The sequence below is a fragment of the Aedes aegypti genome, chromosome 3 (genome assembly GCF_002204515.2).
Source record: "Aedes aegypti strain LVP_AGWG chromosome 3, AaegL5.0 Primary Assembly, whole genome shotgun sequence".
Classification (NCBI taxonomy): Eukaryota; Metazoa; Arthropoda; class Insecta; order Diptera; family Culicidae; genus Aedes; species Aedes aegypti.
In genome coordinates this window covers 25,211,402-25,232,694 of record NC_035109.1, presented here as the reverse complement: position 1 = coordinate 25,232,694, position 21,293 = coordinate 25,211,402, and the positions used below count along the sequence as shown (strand labels likewise).

At 43.5% G+C, this 21,293-nt stretch overlaps 1 protein-coding gene across 1 annotated transcript in view; it reads right to left on the bottom strand.

Moving 5' to 3' along the window:
- LOC5567647 (spectrin beta chain, non-erythrocytic 5) overlaps positions 1-21,293 on the bottom strand; it is a 155,589-nt gene that overhangs the window by 21,249 nt on the left and 113,047 nt on the right. The window contains 6 exon segments of the mRNA XM_021850914.1: positions 71-1,497; positions 1,500-5,823; positions 6,264-6,378; positions 6,958-7,103; positions 7,168-11,949; positions 12,057-12,443. Of these exon segments, the coding sequence (XP_021706606.1) occupies positions 71-1,497; positions 1,500-5,823; positions 6,264-6,378; positions 6,958-7,103; positions 7,168-11,949; positions 12,057-12,443 (11,181 nt within the window).

Here is a 21,293-nt window from a genome sequence, read left to right as displayed (position 1 = left end):
GTTAATACAAAGCGCAAAAGCATTAGCGAATTCTACTCAGCGTCCGACAACACTAATTCGAAAAACTTACCTTCATCGATTCGTCGTAGCTCATCAGCTGCAGATTGGGAGGCAGGGCAGCGTGGAAGGCGATCTTGTTGACCCACTCGTTCATCGATTCCTTCGATCCGGTCAAGAACAGGAACTCCGATGCGTCCTGCAACACCAACCGGAAGACGTTCTTCTTCTTGGTGTAGTCTTCGGCTCGTTCGCATTTTGCACTAAGGATGTTGACCGGAGCGGTGGCTGCCTTCTTCTGGGCAAAGTCCTCTACGTCCTTGAAGAAGCACAACAGCTGTCCACACAGCACGGTGTAGAAGGGTTTCCACGATCGAACGGGAGCCTTCTTTCCGCCGGATTGCGACTCATGCTTTCGCTCCAGCATTCCTTGCATCTCCACCGGTGGTAGATCGGATTCGGCCGGTTCAAGTCCACGCTGATTCTTGCGGAAACTCTGGGCTCTCCGCCTAGTCGTAAACGATGGCGTTCGCTTGGCCGGCTTCGGACCGATCTTCATACTTTCCGCTCGTTTGATGTTACCTTCGGAACCTCGACGCAGACGTTCTTGAAGCATCGTGGCGAACGAATTAGACTTTTGCACCGGTGACATATCAGGAGCTTCCTTGGACAATCCAGCTGCACTCGCTGGCGAGAGATGACTAGGTGTTGACGACTTGATAGGGGTGTCGTAACCGTTGACGGCAGATGAGTTGGCATCGTGTCTTCGCCGCTCTTCGGTGATTCGCTGCACTTCTTTCTGTTTCAGCGCTTCGTGCCGTTCACGCTCGATTCGTTCCTTCTCGGCTATGCGGGCAGCATGCTCGGCTTCCAGTTGTTTCTTGAACTTCTGTTCCAGTAGCGTGATTCGCTTCAGCGCAAGTACCTTCTCCTCTTGCGCTGCCACGGTTTTTTCAAAGTCTTCATGCTTCCGAATAAGATCTTCGACCTGAGCGATGGAATCTCCCAGCTTGCCGTCCTTGAGCTGAACCTGTCGCGTAATAATCCAACTCTCGATCACTTCTGCCTCCTTCAAGAATAGCTGCGTGTCCAGGTTGAGCTCGTAGATCTCCGCTCGCTGCGAAATAGTATTATCCAAGAGGCGCTTTCGTTGTTCCAATACACCGATCTTAACCTGTACTTCGTTCGCCAAGAGGTGTCCATCCTTGATCAGCTTATTGCCCGTTTTGTAGAACGTTTCAAACGCTTCGCTTCTCGAATCGACCTCCGTCTTGTGTTCTTTGATTTTGACGATCAAAGCTTCAGCTCCGGCCACGTCCTTAGCCAGCTCAGGCGCCGTAATCTGCGCCAACATTTCGTTGATCCACGCCATCAGATCCCGATATTCATCGAAATAGGCTTGCAGCTGCTCGGCCTGCATGAGCTTCTCTTTACGCTGAATAGTCTTCTCTTTCAGCTCGGACCATGCTTCGATCGTTTCGTCCCGCTTAACTTCGATTGTTCTTTGGCATCGGGGAAAGTATCGCCGAGTTTTTGTGCTTCGGCCACCACTGATTCCAGCTGTTCCTTGATGGCACCCAGCTCCGCTTCGAAGCCTTCGTGTGTTCGCACCAAGGCCTGAATCGTTTCCAAATCGTGACTGTAGTCTTCCGATAGGACAGCCGAGATTTTTTCGTTAATCCATCCGATTGTTTCATCGGCTGTGCGATCGAATACGTGCACCTGTTTCGCACCGGCCAACGCTTCCTGCCGAGCCACAACCAAGTCCTTCAGCTCTTCCCACAGCTGTTTCGTTTCATCGCGTTTGCCCTTGATGATGTCCTTGTTCGGATTGCCCTCGTTCAACAACGATTCGCCCTTCGCCACGCAAGCATTCACGCGCGCCTCATTGGAGTTCATGTTCGAAACAAACGACTCAAACTGGGCCGTCAGTTGCTCCACGTGTTCCACATCGGTTCCGTACTCCTCGGATCCAGCCGTGGTCATTTGCATCTCGATCCATTCCTGCAGATCGTCAATTTCCCGGATGAACTCGAACAGCTTCTTCGTCTCGGCAAGCTTCTTCTCCCGTTCGCCTGCCAACCGATTCAGCTCATGGAACTGGTACTGGATCTTATCGTTCTTTGTCTTGATCTTCTCGCTGTCGAAGTGTCCTCGCTCCTGCAATCCAACAGCCAGTTTATCGATTTTCTCTACAGTTGGTTTGAAAGCCACCAGCTCACGCTGCAGCGCATCGAGTTTCTTCTGCAATGATCCAACTGAATCCTCGTCCTTTCCGTAATCGTGTGATGAAATGATTGGCTTCTTCTCCTTGAGCCAGGACTCCGCTTCGTTGGCTTCAGCGTAGAATTGTTGGCTCTCGACCGCATCCAGCAGCCGTAGTCTTCGCACGTTGGTCAAATCCCTCAGATTCACCAACTTTTGCTGTAGCAAATTCGACTGACTCTCGATCTGCTCCACGGCGTAGTGGTTTTCGCGGATCATCTGCTGTCCTCTTTGGATCAAAGCGGAGATGGTCGGTTCTTGCGAGAGGATTTCCGCTTCCAAGGCTTGATGCTTCTTTTGTAGGCTCTGAACAGCGGTTAGACTGCTGCCAAGATCCTTTGACGCCGCCAGTGGTTCCTTCTCGTTCAACCACAACAGTTCGTCTTCTGCGTCGCGCAAGAATTGGTGCAGCTGAAGGGAATCCTCCAAGTTGTCCCGCCGTATGGTGGTTGGCTCATGGAGCGAATGGTAACGCTTGATAGTCATCATAGCGCTTTCGTGAAGTTCGTCTTTCATGAAGTGATCGGAAACGAGGAACTTGTCGTCAGCAGCCTTGATCTGCTCGCAAGTTTCCAAATGGTGAGCGACGTCCGCTTCCAGCATTTCATGTTTCTTCAGCAGGTTGTTAACGGAAGCTAGATCCTTGCCGTAGTCTTCCGACGACAGCTGGCCTTCAACTTCGTCCATCCAGTTATTAAAGTCGTCCAGGTTGCGCTCAAAGAGTCGCGCTTCATAGGCTTCGGCCAAACATTCCTTCTTCTCGCGGGAAGCTTCACGCAGCTTCTGCCAGTCGGCCTCCAGAATATCTAGCTGCTCTTTTACCAGCTCACTAGCGTAGTGTTCTGCGTTGATGAGCGTTTCGCCTTCATCGATGATTGCCGTCACACGGGTAGAGTTCGCTCCCAATTCAGCATCGAAAGCGACATGCTTCTGGATCTTGCTTTGAAGATTACTAGGCTCGCGATAATTTTCATCCAAAGCGACCTGCATTTTCTGTGCGATCCATTTGGCAACCTCGTACAATCCTCGCAGGAACTGCTGCAGCTGAAGTGATTCTTGCAACTTCTGTTTGCGAGCTGCCGAAGAGGCCAGCAGTTTGTTCTTCCTGGCGATCACCGAGCAGAGGCGCTGCTTGATTACATCCGCTTCGAAAGGACTCTCCGCCAGAATCTCCTCAGCGAACTTCTCCAACTCGTCGGTTCTGCTGGCAGCAAGCAGCTTTTCGAACGCTTCGTGCTTCTTGATCAGCGCTTCCACCGCGGTGAACGTATCTCCCAAATCATCATTGTTCAAAAACGCTTCTTTGTTGGCCAACCAGGCTTCAATTTGATCCGCCTGTTCCTTGAACTGCTGCAACTGGTAGGCTTCCTTCAAGAAACGATCCTTACCCTTCCAGGAATCGTGCAGATGTTTGTTCAAATCTTCCAGCTGGCGTAATGCCTTCTCCACGTAATCATTCTTGACACCCATGGCTTTGTTATTCGCCACGAGCCGTTCGCCGTGCTCCTGTAGGGCCTTGAAGATCTTGTCTCTGCCATCGATTTCAGCCTTTCGCTCTCGGTGAAGCTGAATTTGCGCCTGGCATTCGGCGATCGTGGTAGGATTGGAGGACGAGTCCATTTTCTTCATGATGTCGTTGGTCCACAGCTCGAGTTCTTTGACATCCGCTGTGAACTTGTGCGCCGTGTAGCCATTCTCCAGAGCTTCCGCTCGTTTTACGCTGGCTTCCTGCAGGTTGTTCCACTGTCGCTTAAGTTCTGCTAGTTTCTCTTCGATGTTAACCGCATTATCAGGGTACTTTTGGGCCAGTAGTTTAGCTCTCTTTTCGTGTTCTTGGATTTTCTGCTGAACTGCAGTCATGTCACGTTTCATGGCGTCTTGTTTACGCTTGAGCGCTTCTACTGCGTTCAGGTCTCTGCCGGTGTCGTCCACGCTCATCGCAACCTGCTTCTCGCTGATTCGCTCGGCTGTGTCGTCAACGTCGCGGTTGAACACATGGATTTCGTAGGCTCCGTCCAGAAGTTCTCGGTACTTGTTCAGAGCTCCTTGCAGGGACTTCCACTTGTTGTTGAAGTTGTTTCGGCGCTGTTGTACGTTCTTGGCCTCGTTCGGGACTTTGTCCTGAGTGAGGAGTTTGTCCGCCAGAACGTTGATAGTTTTGATCCTCTGGTCGTCCACTCTCATGTCCGAATCGACGTCGTCCAACTTCCGTTTCAAAGCATTGCAGTGTTCCAGATCTCGACCGGTGTCACTGGCATGGACCATCATTTCCTTGTCGCGAATCCAAGCTTCCAGTTTGTCCAACTGGCTGTCGAACTCAAGAATGTCCTGAGCTTCCTCCAGACCGCGACCTCGTGAAGCCACTTCGTTCAACAAAACGTTCCAAGATTCGCTCAACTTTCGCACTTCATCCTCGATTTCTGCTGCACACTCGTGTCGCTTCTTGATCAACATCTCGCCCTTCTGCTTAACCTCTCTGATTCGACCTTCGTTGGCTGCCACTTCGGCCTGGAAGGCTTGATGTTTCTGGAGCTTTTTGACCTTGTCTTCCATGTTGGAAACATCGGCGAAGCTCGTGGCATCGGCTTCCAGTTTCTTCTGTTTCTCGTTGATCCATGTGCCGGCTTCGGCACAGTCACGAATGAACTGGGTGTACAGTAAGGCATTCTGGAGCTTCTGACGTCTTAAGGCGCACAGCTCCTTAATCTTCTGTCTGCGATCTACGATTTCTCGAAGTCGTCGTCTAATGTTTTCACTGTCGTAGTGATTCTGTTCGACCAGTTTTCTTCCATGGTCTTGGAGAATCGCAACCTTTTCATCTTGCGTTTGGATTAGCTTTTCAAAAGCGTCGTGTTTCTTGATCTGGTCTTGGACTACCTCTACAGTTTGTCCAAAATCAGAGCTGGAGAGCGCCGCCTCCTGGCCGCTGCTCAAATTATCGATGACCTTGGCATCCCGCATGAAGCAGAACAGGTCGATCTTCTGTTCCAGCAGTATCTTCTTCTTGTTGTAAGCCGAGTGCAGCTTGGCGCGTTCATCCAGAAGCGCAGAACACTTTTCTTCCACTTCAGTAGCAGCGTAGTGACCCGTCTGAACCATCGAATCGCTTAGTTCGTTCAGGTAACGGAACGTCTCTTCTCGTGCCTCGATTTCGCCGTAGATTGCATCGTGTTGAATCTTCAAAGCTGTAGCTCCGGTGGCGTCACTGACATGCTCCTCGGCTTGCAGGGTCGCTCGTAGATTCGTGGCCCACGACATCAGGTCCCGCACCTGGGTGAGGAAGTGCTGTAGATCGCAGCTGGCCTGCAGTTGATCGTTACGCAGAGCGGACTTCTCCTTCAGGATGTTCCACGCCTGAATGACGTTTTCCTGTTCGGCAGCGATGGCCTTGGCGTTGTCACCGGGGTACTTGGCCTGCAGACGCAGCGAGTCGTCCACCAAGAACTGCAGTTGGGCCTCCAGGGCGACCAGTTCGTTCTCGAAGGCTTCCTGCTTGCGACTCAAAGCCAAGGCCGAGTTCAGATCCTTGCCCAATTCCGTAGATAGGGCGGCATTTTTGTCCTTTTTGGGGAGGATTTAAGATTTTGGGAAGTTGAAGTGAAAAATTAGTAACACAAATATGAAAGTCAAAAAGTGGAGACACGGGAAGGCCGATATCTAAGAAGTGGTATTACTAACGGGTCAACGAGACTTGATAGTGAATGATACCAAAGAACCTTCCATTATTATAAAATGTATGGGAAACTGGAGAAATTGGGTTCATGATACACACAGAATTTCTGAATTTTTAGTCTGGGACATTTTGGACCTTTGTAGAACTCATAAATAACCTCATAACTCAAAAGCTCTCGAATATCTCAAGGAAACTGTATATTGACGTTCTGTGGTTTACTTAGAGAAAATTATTTTATGACCCATTGAAATGATCCCCGAAGTCCAAAACAAGCCCATTTGATCTTCCAAGTGTTCTTATTTCTGGAATAAGTTGTTTTCAGACTTACCTGAATGCGGAACAGGGCCTCTGCGGCATCTCTGTGGAAACGATGGATTTCACCGGCGGCATGTAGCTTCTTCTCGCGAGCTGCCAGTTGCTTCAGCAGATTCTGCCAGCAATTGCTGAAAAGGTTAAATTCAAATGAACAGCTGCGCTTTTGAAGGGATTGTCTTAGTGATTTGTGTTAATGATGAAAATGAAGTTTCTGAAGTGTCTGTGAATGACTAAGTGTGAAAAAAAATCAAGCTATAGAATAAAATTGGTCAAATTTCAGGACATGATGTTGTTCTGTAAGTTCCAAGTCTTGGACAAGGTCGATAAATAGTCGATCATGAGTATTTCGATATGAGTTGTTACATCCACTATACGTTACGAAATGCAGTGAAACTAGACGACACTAAGGATTACACATAAAGCGATCAAAATTCTTATTGTTTTACCAGATATGGTCATGCTGTTCAACGACATCCAACTGAGCTTCGGTGTAGACCGGCTGCCTCCCTCTAGTCAATTCAGGGACATTCATAGATCATGTTCAGGTTTAGCCAAGGCATTCCCACCAAAAGGCATGCATTATTTTGTTTCAAGGTTAAAAGGAGTAGAAGAAGAAGTAGGTTGCAAGAAGAATAGTAGAGTTTCAAGCTATGTACAAAAGAAGTATCATCCGGATCAAGCTACCTGGTAGAACGCGGAAAACTTACCTTAGCTGCTCTTGACGCTTCTCGATGTCCGCCACGTATGGACTGTCACTGCCGATGAGCTTCTTGGCAAACTCCTCACACTGGTTGAATCGTTCGGCTCCGACTTCGATGCGGTGCTTCAGGTCGTCAAACTTGTTCTTCAAGATCTGGTGAAAGAAATGGATATTAATCTACCGATATCCGAGGACTTCTTACCAGCGAAAGACTTACCAATAAATGTTCATAATCATGGCCGTAGTCTTCCGAGTTGACGGCCTGCTCCTGCTCCTTGATCCACTGCTCCAAGTCGGCGGACTCCATAAAGTACTCGTGCCGGTACAAACTCTCCATCAACCGTAGCTGCCGTTGAGCTGCCAGCTTCTGCAGTGACTTGAGCATCTTCTCGATCAGCTGCTGCTTGGCTGCGATCACCTTACTGTCCGGATGTTTCGACGAAACCATGGCCGATGCAGCGTGACCCATCTCCGACACAATTCCCGAATATGTGTCCAGCTCCAGTTCGATGCCCTTGTGCTTCGTCAGCAGTTTGGTAGCGGAGTCACGGTCCCGCCCGTAATCCGTCGATCGCAGCACATTGTTGCGCTCTCCAAGCCAGGTCTCGATCTCCCCAGCTTCCGACAGATATTGCTGCGCCTTTAGCGATAGTTCCAGCTTCTTGGAACGCTCATTGCCCTTCTCCTGTAGATCATTCCAAGCTAGCTCCAGCGTGTTGCACAGCTCTTTGACCTTCGCCTTCTCCGGGTGATCCTGATTGATTAGGTTTTCTGCCGAGGTCAACGTACGGTTGATCATGGGCTGATGGCCCTCAATTTCCGCTTCCAATTTCTTGTGCTTCTTGTACAGACTCTGAGCCTGGTGTAAGTTCTGTCCGATAACTTCGGAACTTGCAGCCGGTAGATGCTCATTAATCCACTGCAGTTCAGCATCCAGTTCAAACACAAACTTGTGGAAGCGCAAGCTCTCATCCAACGCTTCGCGTCGCTTTGCCGCCGGTCCCTTCAAGTGCTTGAACTGGTTCTGCAGCTTCTTCGTCTCGTTCTTGATGTTGTTCGCATCGAAATGTCCCTCATGGGCCATCTCCTCGCCGGAAGTCACCAATTCGGCTACCTTCTGCTCCCACATGCCCACATCGTTCTCCAAGATCTGATGCTTGTTCATCAAATCCTTGCAGCTGCGCAGATCGCTACCGACCTGTTTGCTTTGCAGCGCAGCACCCAACTCCTCCAGTTTGCTCTTGGCATCCTCAATGTTGCGGTTGTGCTCTCTCTGCAGAGAAGCCTGCTCCAGTCGTCTGCCCTTCTCCAGCGAGGATTGATTCAGATCCTTCCACTTCTGGTTCACCGCTGCGAGCATTGACGTCACTTCTTCTGCACGGTTGTTTGTCTTTATCAATGCTTCTCCCTCTTTGTTAACTGTGCGCAACTGTCCCTCATTCGCACGAAGTTCCCGCTCGAATGCTTTGTGCTTCTGCAATTTTCGAGGTAGATTAGTCAAATCCTTGTAACTTTCGTCGCCAGCAATCTTGGCCTTATCCGCCAACCAGACGTTCAAATCATCCACATCGGCACTGAACTTCTGGAAGTCCTTGGAGGCCTGCAGCGCATTGCGCCTCTTTTGAGCCAAATCCTTGACCCTCTCCCTTCGCAGCAGGACCTGATCCCGTCGCTCGGCAATGTAATTTGCATCGTAATGATTGTTCCGAATCAGCTTATCAGCCCCTTCCGAGAAATTCTTCAGGATCTTATCCTGAGCTCCGAGGCTGTTTTCGAAATCGGTGTGGCGCTTCAGAATGGCCTCAACGTCATCCAATGAGCTACCCAGATCGTCGTACTCCAGATAAGCTTCGTGACTCTTAGTGGTGGCATCGATCTTATCCGCTTCCCGGTTGAACACCTGCAGCTCAATGCACTGCTGCAGTTTCTGCTCTTTGACCTTCCATGCCGCGTAGAGCGCCTCTTGTTCATCGGCCAGCTTCTTTAGAGTTTCTGGTACATCCACTAGATTGGGATTTCGTTGCATTAGCTGCTTACCGAGTTGCGATAGCTGTTTGAATTCATCGTCGTGAGCTTTGATGTCTTCGCCAAGATCGTTGTGCTTCTTCCACAAGTTTTCTGCGGTTTCGACGTCTCTAGCAGGCTCCGCTGCATTCAGCTGGTTATGAACTCCATCGATCCAGTTCAACAGAGCCTTCGAGCTGTTGGTGAAGATCTGCTGACCGACGGCGTTCTCCAAGCGCGATCTGCGTTCCTTCGCCTTCTCCTCGACTTTCCGCCAAAGGGCCTGGATGTCCTTCTGCTTCTCGGTGACGTTATCTCTCTCGGATGGATACGAGTTCTTCACCGTATTTCCGAGGAGGTTAACTCGGCTTACCTTTTCTTGTACGGGTGCGAGTTCCCGTTCGAGGTTCTCGTGTCGCCTCTGAAGAGCCTGTACGGTCTTCAGATCTGGACCAACCTCGGCCGTATCCAGTTGGGTCATCTTCTCGTTCATCCAGTCGATGGCTTCCTCGCAGGTGCGGTTGAACAGCTCAACACTGGACGCCCCTTCCAAGTTCTTCTCCTTCTGTCCCTTCAGGTAGTTCAGATGTTCCCACATCTGATGAATCTGTCGCTGACGAGCTTTGACCTTATCCAGTTGGGAATGTCCCTGTCGGACGAAGTCTTCGACGTCGGAGTCGATGGCTTCCACTCGCTTCGACGAAGCGGACAGATCGGTGAGGAAAGTTTCGAACTTCCTCTTGGCGCTCTCGACGTTGTCCTTGGGGTCATCGGTACGCAGCATCTTCTCCTTGTCTTTGATCCATTTCTCGAAGTCATCGCACTCGCGGTAGAAACGGAACAGACAGATTGAGTCTTCCAGCAAGGCTCGACGCCTCTCAGCCAGTTCCTGCAGCTGATCGTACGTGCTGTTGATGTCCTTTTGGCGCTTGTCGACGCTATCGTTGCTGTCGATCGAGGTGTCTCCTTCGGTGCGTCGTTTGACCAGGGGTTTAACCTGGCTGACCTTCGCCGGCCGGACGCGCTTCACCGGTACGACCTGCTTGACCAGAATAGTCTTTTTCACTTTCTGCATCACTTTGACCTTTTCGGCTTTGCGAATAAGGCATGGGACCGGGCGTGCCTCGATCTCTTTGACGTAGTTGGCCGGGACGAAGCCTTCGGAGCCGTCCAGCTTGCGGACGTTCCACCAGTCTGGGTTGGTCTTGTTTTGAAGGATCATGATTTCGTTCTTGGCCATCTTCATGCCTTGTCCCTCGAAGGGATACAGCGCTCGGACGTGAGGAAGAAGTTTGTTTTCTGTGACGGTTTTATGTTCCAACCGTTCGACGGGTTCCTCTTCCCATACTTCTTTGGGGACCAAGCGGGTCTCGTTGACCCATTCTTCTTGTTCCAGTTCTTGAGCCGGTTCGGGTTCGGCCGATAGATCTAGGGTGCAGATGCCGGCTTTGATAAGTTTGTCGGCCTGTTGGTTCAGGTTGAGGATGTCTCCGGAGTAGGCGTTCAGTTCGCCCTGTAGATCCCGATGGCGTTGGAGTAAGGCTTGTGCCGAAGGTTCGTCGACTCCGAAGTCGTCAGAAGCGACCAGCGCCATCTTTTCGTTGAGCCACGAGTCGGCCTCGTTGGCGTCGGCGTAGAATTGGTACGCCTCGGCAGCGTCGTCCAGCTGGCGCTTGCGTACGTCCGCCAGGTCTTCGAGGGCTTTCCAGTGTTCCTGGAGGGATTCGATTTTGGTTTGTACGTCCGCTTTACGGGGGTGTTTGTCGGTGATCAGTTTCTTGCCGGCTTCGGTGATTTGCAGGGTCTTCGGTTTGCGGACTTTCATCTCGTCTTCGAGGGCTTTGTGCTTCTGCTGCAGGGAGACAACGGCGCGCAGATCTTTGGCCGTTATACCGGCCTTGCAGATGCGCTGTTTGTCTACCAGCCAGCCTTCTTCGTTTTCGTGATCTTCTACGAATTGGTAGAAATCGTGGGCTTCGTCTAGACGTGCTCGGCGTTCGGCACTGCAGCCTTGCAGCTCTTCGTAGGACTTTGCTAGTTCTGCGAGCTTCTGATCAAGCTGGCTGGTGTCCTTTGTTCCAGACTTTTTGAATGCTTCTCCTTGTCGGATGTATCTTCGCTGGGTTTCACCTAATGTGGTGACTTGGAGTTCCAAAAGGGAATGTGCTTGTAGGAGTTCCTCAACTCCGAGTAGATGCGGTCCAACATCTTCGGAAGCGAATTGCACCTTCAGGGCTTGGATTGTGCTCATGGTGGCGTCGATTTCCCGCAGGAGGTTCATTAGCCCGCTCATTTGTGTTAGTTTAACTTTGTGATTTTCCAGTAGTTCTAGCAGTTCTTTCCATTTGCCGATGACTTCGGTTTCCCGTTTCTTAACCCGCTCCTTTCCGTGGTAGTTCTCGTTGTGTAGTTCATTGCACATGTCCGTGAGGTCGTTGAACCGATCCGCTCGAGCCAGTATGTCGGCGGAGATGGCTTCGTGCTTCTTGACCGTGGCGTCCACCTGTCGAATGTTCGCTCCGTAGCGTGGATCTGACAGGACCTGGATCATTTCGTTGAGGTATCCTTCTCGCAGTACTGACTTCTTTTCGAATTTGTAGTTCAGCTGTTCTAGCTTTTCCTGTCTGAGCAGCTCTTCTCGGAGGGCCACTTCTCGGTTGTGTTCGGCGTTTTCCAGCCGCTGCCATGCCTTCTCTATATCGTTGATCATCTTTCCGTCCTGTGGGGTGTAGTGGGGCTGGTTCAGCGATTTCAGCAGGGTGTTGACGTGGAAGAACAGAGCTTCGATCTCTGACCGTTCCTTGTATTTGGGTGGTTTCTCGATGGTTCGGTACTCTTTGAATGCTAGCAGCTCCCTCTGGATGCCCTCGACCGAGTTGGGGAAGTTCCGTTTCTCCAGCTCGGTCGTCTTGTTCCGGATCCAGCTCAGCAGATCGGTGATGAGGTTTTCAAACTGCATCTTTTTCTTGTCGGCGTCCATCAGTTTGTTGACGATCTGGTTTTCGGATCGTGAGGAATTTGTAAGGGAGATGTTAAGACAATCGATTGCATAGATAAAGAGGGGGTTTTCATGGATCTTCTAGGGTTTATAAAGGTACTTACATTCGCAATTCGCTTGCCGCCCTTCTGTTCGTTCTTCATCCGGGCGAACGTGTGATAGTAGCTGGCCACGTACGTCAGGATCGATTTCTCGTCCGGCCGGGCCGTGTCGATGTCTTCGGCGTCCAGCAGCCTAGGGATGCCAAGTTCCCGGTCGGCCACTTCGAAGGCGTGGTTGAGGTTCTCGATGTTCCGGCCCGGCATGAGACTATTGTAGTCGAACAGATCCGGCCGGTGCGAGTGGATGAGCGCGTTGAAGCCCAACCCAGATCGCCACGAGTTTGTGAAGTCGGTAATGTGCACATGTTGGTAGCCCTGGGTCTTGCGTTGGCACCACAGCAAAAGGGCGTCTTTGGCGGATTTCTTCTCGGATGACTCGTTCTCCTCGTCCTACAAGCGGAAAGCAACGGAGAAAGAAGAAGCAACGTTTAGCCGAAATTAACCACAACTCTCTTACAAAAATATGATCGCTTTCAAAAATCCCGAACCCCCTCAAGGTCGAATAAATTAGTGCTAATTTCGTTTTCGGAACTCTCCAACAACGGTCCTCATTAATCCTGATTAATGATTGTTTAGCCATAGTAAAGCGAGAGAGAGAGACCTCAAATTTGCATGACATGAGTAATATAAATGCCGAAAAGAAGCGAATCAGCGCGAAGATCGGTTGAAGATTGTGGTGACCAAGTTCGTGCGGCCAAAAGGCAAAAACCGGTTTCCTTCCCTGGCAATGCGAGATAAGGAACAGAAACACGAAAAGAACATAACGTAGCTATAATCGCAAATATTTTCCTTCGGCATGGGGACGAACGGACAGAGAGATAGAGACTACAGCCGAAAATAAGGCCGTCAATCAAAAAGTGAATTCGGTAGCTTGGTGCTTTGTTTGCGTAGGACAAGTGTAGGTTTAAGCCGCAGTCGATCGGTTGGCCGATTTGTATCCTACATGTAATCATGCCTTGTGATCAAAACAAAGCACGAAAAGCTGCGAGATTTGGACCCATAATAATAGTAATCATTCGATCGTTTGCCAGGTTGTTGTCCGAAGTCTCTATCGACAGACAAGTGTTAGAGGAATCGCTTAAAGGTTGTACATAAATCACGTATGCCTGTTTTCACTTTTAAAGCTCATCGTTGGTTTTGAACAGTCCCCAATTCAAATCCAAAAAGAGTCAATTCATCAGTCCATATTGAACGCCGCTGGTGGCAATTTCGTGAGTGATTTACTATTATTTTATGCCGAATTTTTTCGCTACCTCGAAGGAACTTTGCTTCTCTGGCGGGAGTCTATCATTTCGTCCATGTCGGACTACAGAGGTAATGGTTGACCTTCGTTATGTTCATTCATTGTGTTGCGATCAGCCTCGTTTGGTTGGTGGATTGATATATTGACAATGCTAGTCAGTTAACCGAATTGAAATTGACGACTTGAAAATGTGCAACACACTTAATAAAATTTTGTCGACAGTGCCCGTATTACCAACATTAGTATTTTTTGAACAATTTCCTCGAGAGAAGCTTCAAGGTATTTCTTTGGTAAATGGTAATAAACCAATAACTATTTTAACTCCAAGGTGATCGCACTGTGTGCTAAGCAGGCAAGGCCTAGCAAATACACGCTTAGTGTCGTACGTTCACAAATAGGTAAGATTGGAGCAGCAAAACTGTGTTGAGTAAATTTCGCTCGTAATTTCAAGAGCATGTTTTCAGCTGATTCTCAGTGAAGATTTGGAGATTTGGTACTGATCGTAGTTAGACAGTATTTTGAGTTGAGTAGGTCTTGGCTATCTGAACAACTTTGCCCTAGACATCATCTCTCTATCTCCTCAGGATATTGATATTGATAAAAGTCCGTACAATCATTGAAGATCTTAAAATTTATGATTTTTTATCCAGAGCTGGGTTGTTATATTCACCAAAATGGCTTTGATGAGTGAATTTTACGGATAGCGCCAACAATTTTTGTTGCATAGGATTCATCTAATTTAGCGCGGTTGTTGCACCTTGACCAGATTCTTTTCCCGAGCGCGTGCACGGAAAGAAATTACAAATGTGATTGAAAACAAATATGTAGAGGAAAATCAACTGATGATCATTGTCGTTCTACTATTATCACACGTTGCGGGAATCATTATTGCAAAAAATATTAATCATAAAAATAAAATGCTTTTAGAAGTACGCAGCAATGGTAAATCGGTCTGATGTATTCTGCGCAGTTCATACTTATTTTCCACATGCACCTCAAGCTTCCAGTAATCGTTTTTAATCCACTTCGATACCGTCGATCGTTTGGGGGCGAACCGGATGGCGTACAAATCACTCAGCTCGTCAAAATTTGTAACTATGTATTGAGCATTGCTCATCATTCATGTAACTTTCATGTACGTGACGTATATAAGCTATATGTTACAAATATGTTAAGGTGAAACAGTTTGGAATCAACTTCTTAGATTGTACTAAAACTTCAAATGCACAAATCTCTCGAAGAAACTGTCCAACAACAGTGCACTTTTTATTTTGGATTTATACACTAGCAGAACGTTTTCCAACTATTTGTCCAGTTTAGTGCCTTTGAAAACGTGAGTAGAGGCCCAAGTCGGCCATCTTTGAGATGTTTCACCTTAATATATTAGTTGTGGTTCTAGAGGACTTCTTGAAAATCCACTGAGATTCATTCAGAAACCCTACTGAAATCATTATATGTAGTTAATTCTCTGATCGCTCTGTGACTGTTCCAATAACTTCCTTGGGCATTCCTATTGGATTAGCCCGGAAACCCCTCTTGGGTTTTTCTATATCTTTTTAGGATTCTTGCGTAAAATTTCCCTTGAATTCTGCCGAAAATGATTTCATGATTGCTTTCCAGTGGAATGGAATCTATTTGAAAAATATGGGTTTCTACTGGGTTCGGAGATTCTCACAAAATTCCTCGGAATTTCTTTTTAAAATCCATCCGAAATCATTATTTAAATCCTTCTGATATTTTCCCTGAAATCCTCCAGTAGTTTTTCCGTGAATCTCTTTGAAACTTCTTCGAATATCCCTCTGTGATTCTTTCAGAAAAAATGTCGTAGATTATTCCTATTCATCTGGAAGGTTGTGCTACTTTTCCCCGAATGTCGGTTCTCCGAATGTCGTTTCCCCGAACGCCAGTTACCCGAGTGTCAGTTCCCCGAATATCCCGTTTCCCCGAATATCCCGTTTCCCCGAATAGCCCACTTCCCCGAAAAGTTTTTGGCACTCATATTTGTCATAACTTTATACATTTCAGGGGGGTGAATGTACTGGTTATCTGATATGCACCCTTCTTTATTTCATTGGCGGTTCTTACGAGTTTTACCGTCCTCAGCATTTTTGGCATGCATGTATGTGTATAGTCGAGAATGACTAAATACCTCCTTCTTTTGATTACTTATCGTTCTTTCTAATTCACCATCCTGCAACTGAAAACTATTATAGCACCTTTCTGAGCTGCTTCACTTTTCGAGGAAACGGGTCATTCGGGGAAATGGATTTCGGGGAAACGGGCCATTCGGGGAACTGGCGTTCGGGGAACCGATATTCGGGGAAACGACATTCGGGAAAAAGTAGCACAATCCATCTGGAATACTCTCGGAAAGACGCCTGAGACTATAATAAAAAAATCTATTCTTTCACTTCACTTTCTTCCGTGCAAATTCTGGAAATTCCTCTGGGATTCTTTTGTAAATCCCAATGGAATTCTTCCAGAAATCCCTGTGCAATACTTCCGAAAATCCTGTTAATTGCGTGGTTGACCACCGTCAAAACCACCACGCAGCTGTTGTGTACGAAAAGCGAGTTTTTTTCACCAGTGTTGTACAAAATACAACAGCGCGACGACTGAAGTGCTAAGAAACTTCCAGATGACGGATTTCACGCCAACTCGACACGCGATTGGCAGCACCCCTTCTGAATTCAATGAAACTTTCTGGATGTCAAAATTATGTAAAACTAAGATACTTTGCATATTTTGTTTTTTCAAAATCGATCTAGACTAACATTTGGAAAGGGTCAAAGTTTTTTTTACTTTTTTCATAGACCCGTATAACTCAAAAACGGTAAGACCTACAAAAAAGTGTTGTATGGGGGACCGTCGTGCAATTTCCTGACGTTTTAGATAAAAATATTGAAAAAATAAAAACACATTTTCTACACTGAAAAAAAAATATTCAAAACTTTAAAGTCAATTTAAACAAAACGGCCACTTCAGATTTTGATCATCCTTAAGCAAAAAGTTTGGTTTTTAAATTTACTAAAAGTCGTCCATACATTGCAAATTGGGCATATTTTAGAGAAAAAAGATTTTCTAACATCGAATTTTTTAAGTCCCAAAGTTTTTTTTTTTTACTTTTTTCATAGACCCGTATAACTCAAAAACGGTAAGACCTACAAAAAAGTGTTGTATGGGGGACCGTCGTGCAATTTCCTGACGTTTTAGATAAAAATATTGAAAAAATTAAAACACATTTTCTACACTGAAAAAAAAAATATTCAAAACTTTAAAGTCGATTTAAACAAAACGGCCACTTCAGATTTTGATCATCCTTAAGCAAAAAGTTTGGTTTTTAAATTTACTAAAAGTCGTCCATACATTGCAAATCGGGCATATTTTAGAGAAAAAAGTTTTTCTAACATCGATTTTTTTAAGTCCCAATGTTTTTTTTTTTTACTTTTTTCATAGACCCGTATAACTCAAAAACGGTAAGACCTACAAAAAAGTGTTGTATGGGGAACCGTCGTGCAATTTCCTGACGTTTTAGATAAAAATATTGAAAAAATAAAAACACATTTTCTACACTGAAAAAAAAAATATTCAAAACTTTAAAGTCGATTTAAACAAAACGGCCACTTCAGATTTTGATCATCCTTAAGCAAAAAGTTTGGTTTTTAAATTTACTAAAAGTCGTCCATACATTGCAAATTGGGCATATTTTAGAGAAAAAAGATTTTCTAACATCGAATTTTTTAAGTCCCAATGTTTTTTTTTTTTACTTTTTTCATAGACCCGTATAACTCAAAAACGGTAAGACCTACAAAAAAGTGTTGTATGGGGGACCGTCGTGCAATTTCCTGACGTTTTAGATAAAAATATTGAAAAAATAAAAACACATTTTCTACACTGAAAAAAAAAATATTCAAAACTTTAAAGTCGATTTAAACAAAACGGCCACTTCAGATTTTGATCATCCTTAAGCAAAAAGTTTGGTTTTTAAATTTACTAAAAGTCGTCCATACATTGCAAATTGGGCATATTTTAGAGAAAAAAGTTTTTCTAACATCGATTTTTTTAAGTCCCAATGTTTTTTTTTTTTACTTTTTTCATAGACCCGTATAACTCAAAAACGGTAAGACCTACAAAAAAGTGTTGTATGGGGGACCGTCGTGCAATTTCCTGACGTTTTAGATAAAAATATTGAAAAAATAAAAACACATTTTCTACACTGAAAAAAAAAATATTCAAAACTTTAAAGTCGATTTAAACAAAACGGCCACTTCAGATTTTGATCATCCTTAAGCAAAAAGTTTGGTTTTTAAATTTACTAAAAGTCGTCCATACATTGCAAATTGGGCATATTTTAGAGAAAAAAGATTTTCTAACATCGAATTTTTTTAAGTCCCAAAGTTTTTTTTTTTTACTTTTTTCATAGACCCGTATAACTCAAAAACGGTAAGACCTACAAAAAAGTGTTGTATGGGGGACCGTCGTGCAATTTCCTGACGTTTTAGATAAAAATATTGAAAAAATAAAAACACATTTTCTACACTGAAAAAAAAAAATATTCAAAACTTTAAAGTCGATTTAAACAAAACGGCCACTTCAGATTTTGATCATCCTTAAGCAAAAAGTTTGGTTTTTAAATTTACTAAAAGTCGTCCATACATTGCAAATTGGGCATATTTTAGAGAAAAAAGTTTTTCTAACATCGATTTTTTTAAGTCCCAATGTTTTTTTTTTTTACTTTTTTCATAGACCCGTATAACTCAAAAACGGTAAGACCTACAAAAAAGTGTTGTATGGGGGACCGTCGTGCAATTTCCTGACGTTTTAGATAAAAATATTGAAAAAATAAAAACACATTTTCTACACTGAAAAAAAAAAATATTCAAAACTTTAAAGTCGATTTAAACAAAACGGCCACTTCAGATTTTGATCATCCTTAAGCAAAAAGTTTGGTTTTTAAATTTACTAAAAGTCGTCCATACATTGCAAATTGGGCATATTTTAGAGAAAAAAGTTTTTCTAACATCGAATTTTTTAAGTCCCAAAGTTTTTTTTTTTTACTTTTTTCATAGACCCGTATAACTCAAAAACGGTAAGACCTACAAAAAAGTGTTGTATGGGGGACCGTCGTGCAATTTCCTGACGTTTTAGATAAAAATATTGAAAAAATAAAAACACATTTTCTACACTGAAAAAAAAAAATATTCAAAACTTTAAAGTCGATTTAAACAAAACGGCCACTTCAGATTTTGATCATCCTTAAGCAAAAAGTTTGGTTTTTAAATTTACTAAAAGTCGTCCATACATTGCAAATCGGGCATATTTTAGAGAAAAAAGTTTTTCTAACATCGATTTTTTTAAGTCCCAATGTTTTTTTTTTTTACTTTTTTCATAGACCCGTATAACTCAAAAACGGTAAGACCTACAAAAAAGTGTTGTATGGGGAACCGTCGTGCAATTTCCTGACGTTTTAGATAAAAATATTGAAAAAATAAAAACACATTTTCTACACTGAAAAAAAAAATATTCAAAACTTTAAAGTCGATTTAAACAAAACGGCCACTTCAGATTTTGATCATCCTTAAGCAAAAAGTTTGGTTTTTAAATTTACTAAAAGTCGTCCATACATTGCAAATTGGGCATATTTTAGAGAAAAAAGATTTTCTAACATCGAATTTTTTAAGTCCCAAAGTTTTTTTTTTTTACTTTTTTCATAGACCCGTATAACTCAAAAACGGTAAGACCTACAAAAAAGTGTTGTATGGGGGACCGTCGTGCAATTTCCTGACGTTTTAGATAAAAATATTGAAAAAATAAAAACACATTTTCTACACTGAAAAAAAAAAATATTCAAAACTTTAAAGTCGATTTAAACAAAACGGCCACTTCAGATTTTGATCATCCTTAAGCAAAAAGTTTGGTTTTTAAATTTACTAAAAGTCGTCCATACATTGCAAATTGGGCATATTTTAGAGAAAAAAGTTTTTCTAACATCGATTTTTTTAAGTCCCAATGTTTTTTTTTTTTACTTTTTTCATAGACCCGTATAACTCAAAAACGGTAAGACCTACAAAAAAGTGTTGTATGGGGGACCGTCGTGCAATTTCCTGACGTTTTAGATAAAAATATTGAAAAAATAAAAACACATTTTCTACACTGAAAAAAAAAATATTCAAAACTTTAAAGTCGATTTAAACAAAACGGCCACTTCAGATTTTGATCATCCTTAAGCAAAAAGTTTGGTTTTTAAATTTACTAAAAGTCGTCCATACATTGCAAATTGGGCATATTTTAGAGAAAAAAGTTTTTCTAACATCGAATTTTTTAAGTCCCAATGTTTTTTTTTTTTACTTTTTTCATAGACCCGTATAACTCAAAAACGGTAAGACCTACAAAAAAGTGTTGTATGGGGGACCGTCGTGCAATTTCCTGACGTTTTAGATAAAAATATTGAAAAAATAAAAACACATTTTCTACACTGAAAAAAAAAATATTCAAAACTTTAAAGTCAATTTAAACAAAACGGCCACTTCAGATTTTGATCATCCTTAAGCAAAAAGTTTGGTTTTTAAATTTACTAAAAGTCGTCCATACATTGCAAATTGGGCATATTTTAGAGAAAAAAGTTTTTCTAACATCGAATTTTTTTAAGTCCCAATGTTTTTTTTTTTTACTTTTTTCATAGACCCGTATAACTCAAAAACGGTAAGACCTACAAAAAAGTGTTGTATGGGGGACCGTCGTGCAATTTCCTGACGTTTTAGATAAAAATATTGAAAAAATAAAAACACATTTTCTACACTGAAAAAAAAAATATTCAAAACTTTAAAGTCGATTTAAACAAAACGGCCACTTCAGATTTTGATCATCCTTAAGCAAAAAGTTTGGTTTTTAAATTTACTAAAAGTCGTCCATACATTGCAAATTGGGCATATTTTAGAGAAAAAAGTTTTTCTAACATCGATTTTTTTAAGTCCCAATGTTTTTTTTTTTTACTTTTTTCATAGACCCGTATAACTCAAAAACGGTAAGACCTACAAAAAAGTGTTGTATGGGGGACCGTCGTGCAATTTCCTGACGTTTTAGATAAAAATATTGAAAAAATAAAAACACATTTTCTACACTGAAAAAAAAAATATTCAAAACTTTAAAGTCGATTTAAACAAAACGGCCACTTCAGATTTTGATCATCCTTAAGCAAAAAGTTTGGTTTTTAAATTTACTAAAAGTCGTCCATACATTGCAAATTGGGCATATTTTAGAGAAAAAAGATTTTCTAACATCGAATTTTTTAAGTCCCAAAGTTTTTTTTTTTACTTTTTTCATAGACCCGTATAACTCAAAAACGGTAAGACCTACAAAAAAGTGTTGTATGGGGGACCGTCGTGCAATTTCCTGACGTTTTAGATAAAAATATTGAAAAAATAAAAACACATTTTCTACACTGAAAAAAAAAATATTCAAAACTTTAAAGTCGATTTAAACAAAACGGCCACTTCAGATTTTGATCATCCTTAAGCAAAAAGTTTGGTTTTTAAATTTACTAAAAGTCGTCCATACATTGCAAATTGGGCATATTTTAGAGAAAAAAGATTTTCTAACATCGAATTTTTTAAGTCCCAAAGTTTTTTTTTTTTACTTTTTTCATAGACCCGTATAACTCAAAAACGGTAAGACCTACAAAAAAGTGTTGTATGGGGGACCGTCGTGCAATTTCCTGACGTTTTAGATAAAAATATTGAAAAAATAAAAACACATTTTCTACACTGAAAAAAAAAATATTCAAAACTTTAAAGTCGATTTAAACAAAACGGCCACTTCAGATTTTGATCATCCTTAAGCAAAAAGTTTGGTTTTTAAATTTACTAAAAGTCGTCCATACATTGCAAATCGGGCATATTTTAGAGAAAAAAGTTTTTCTAACATCGATTTTTTTAAGTCCCAATGTTTTTTTTTTTTACTTTTTTCATAGACCCGTATAACTCAAAAACGGTAAGACC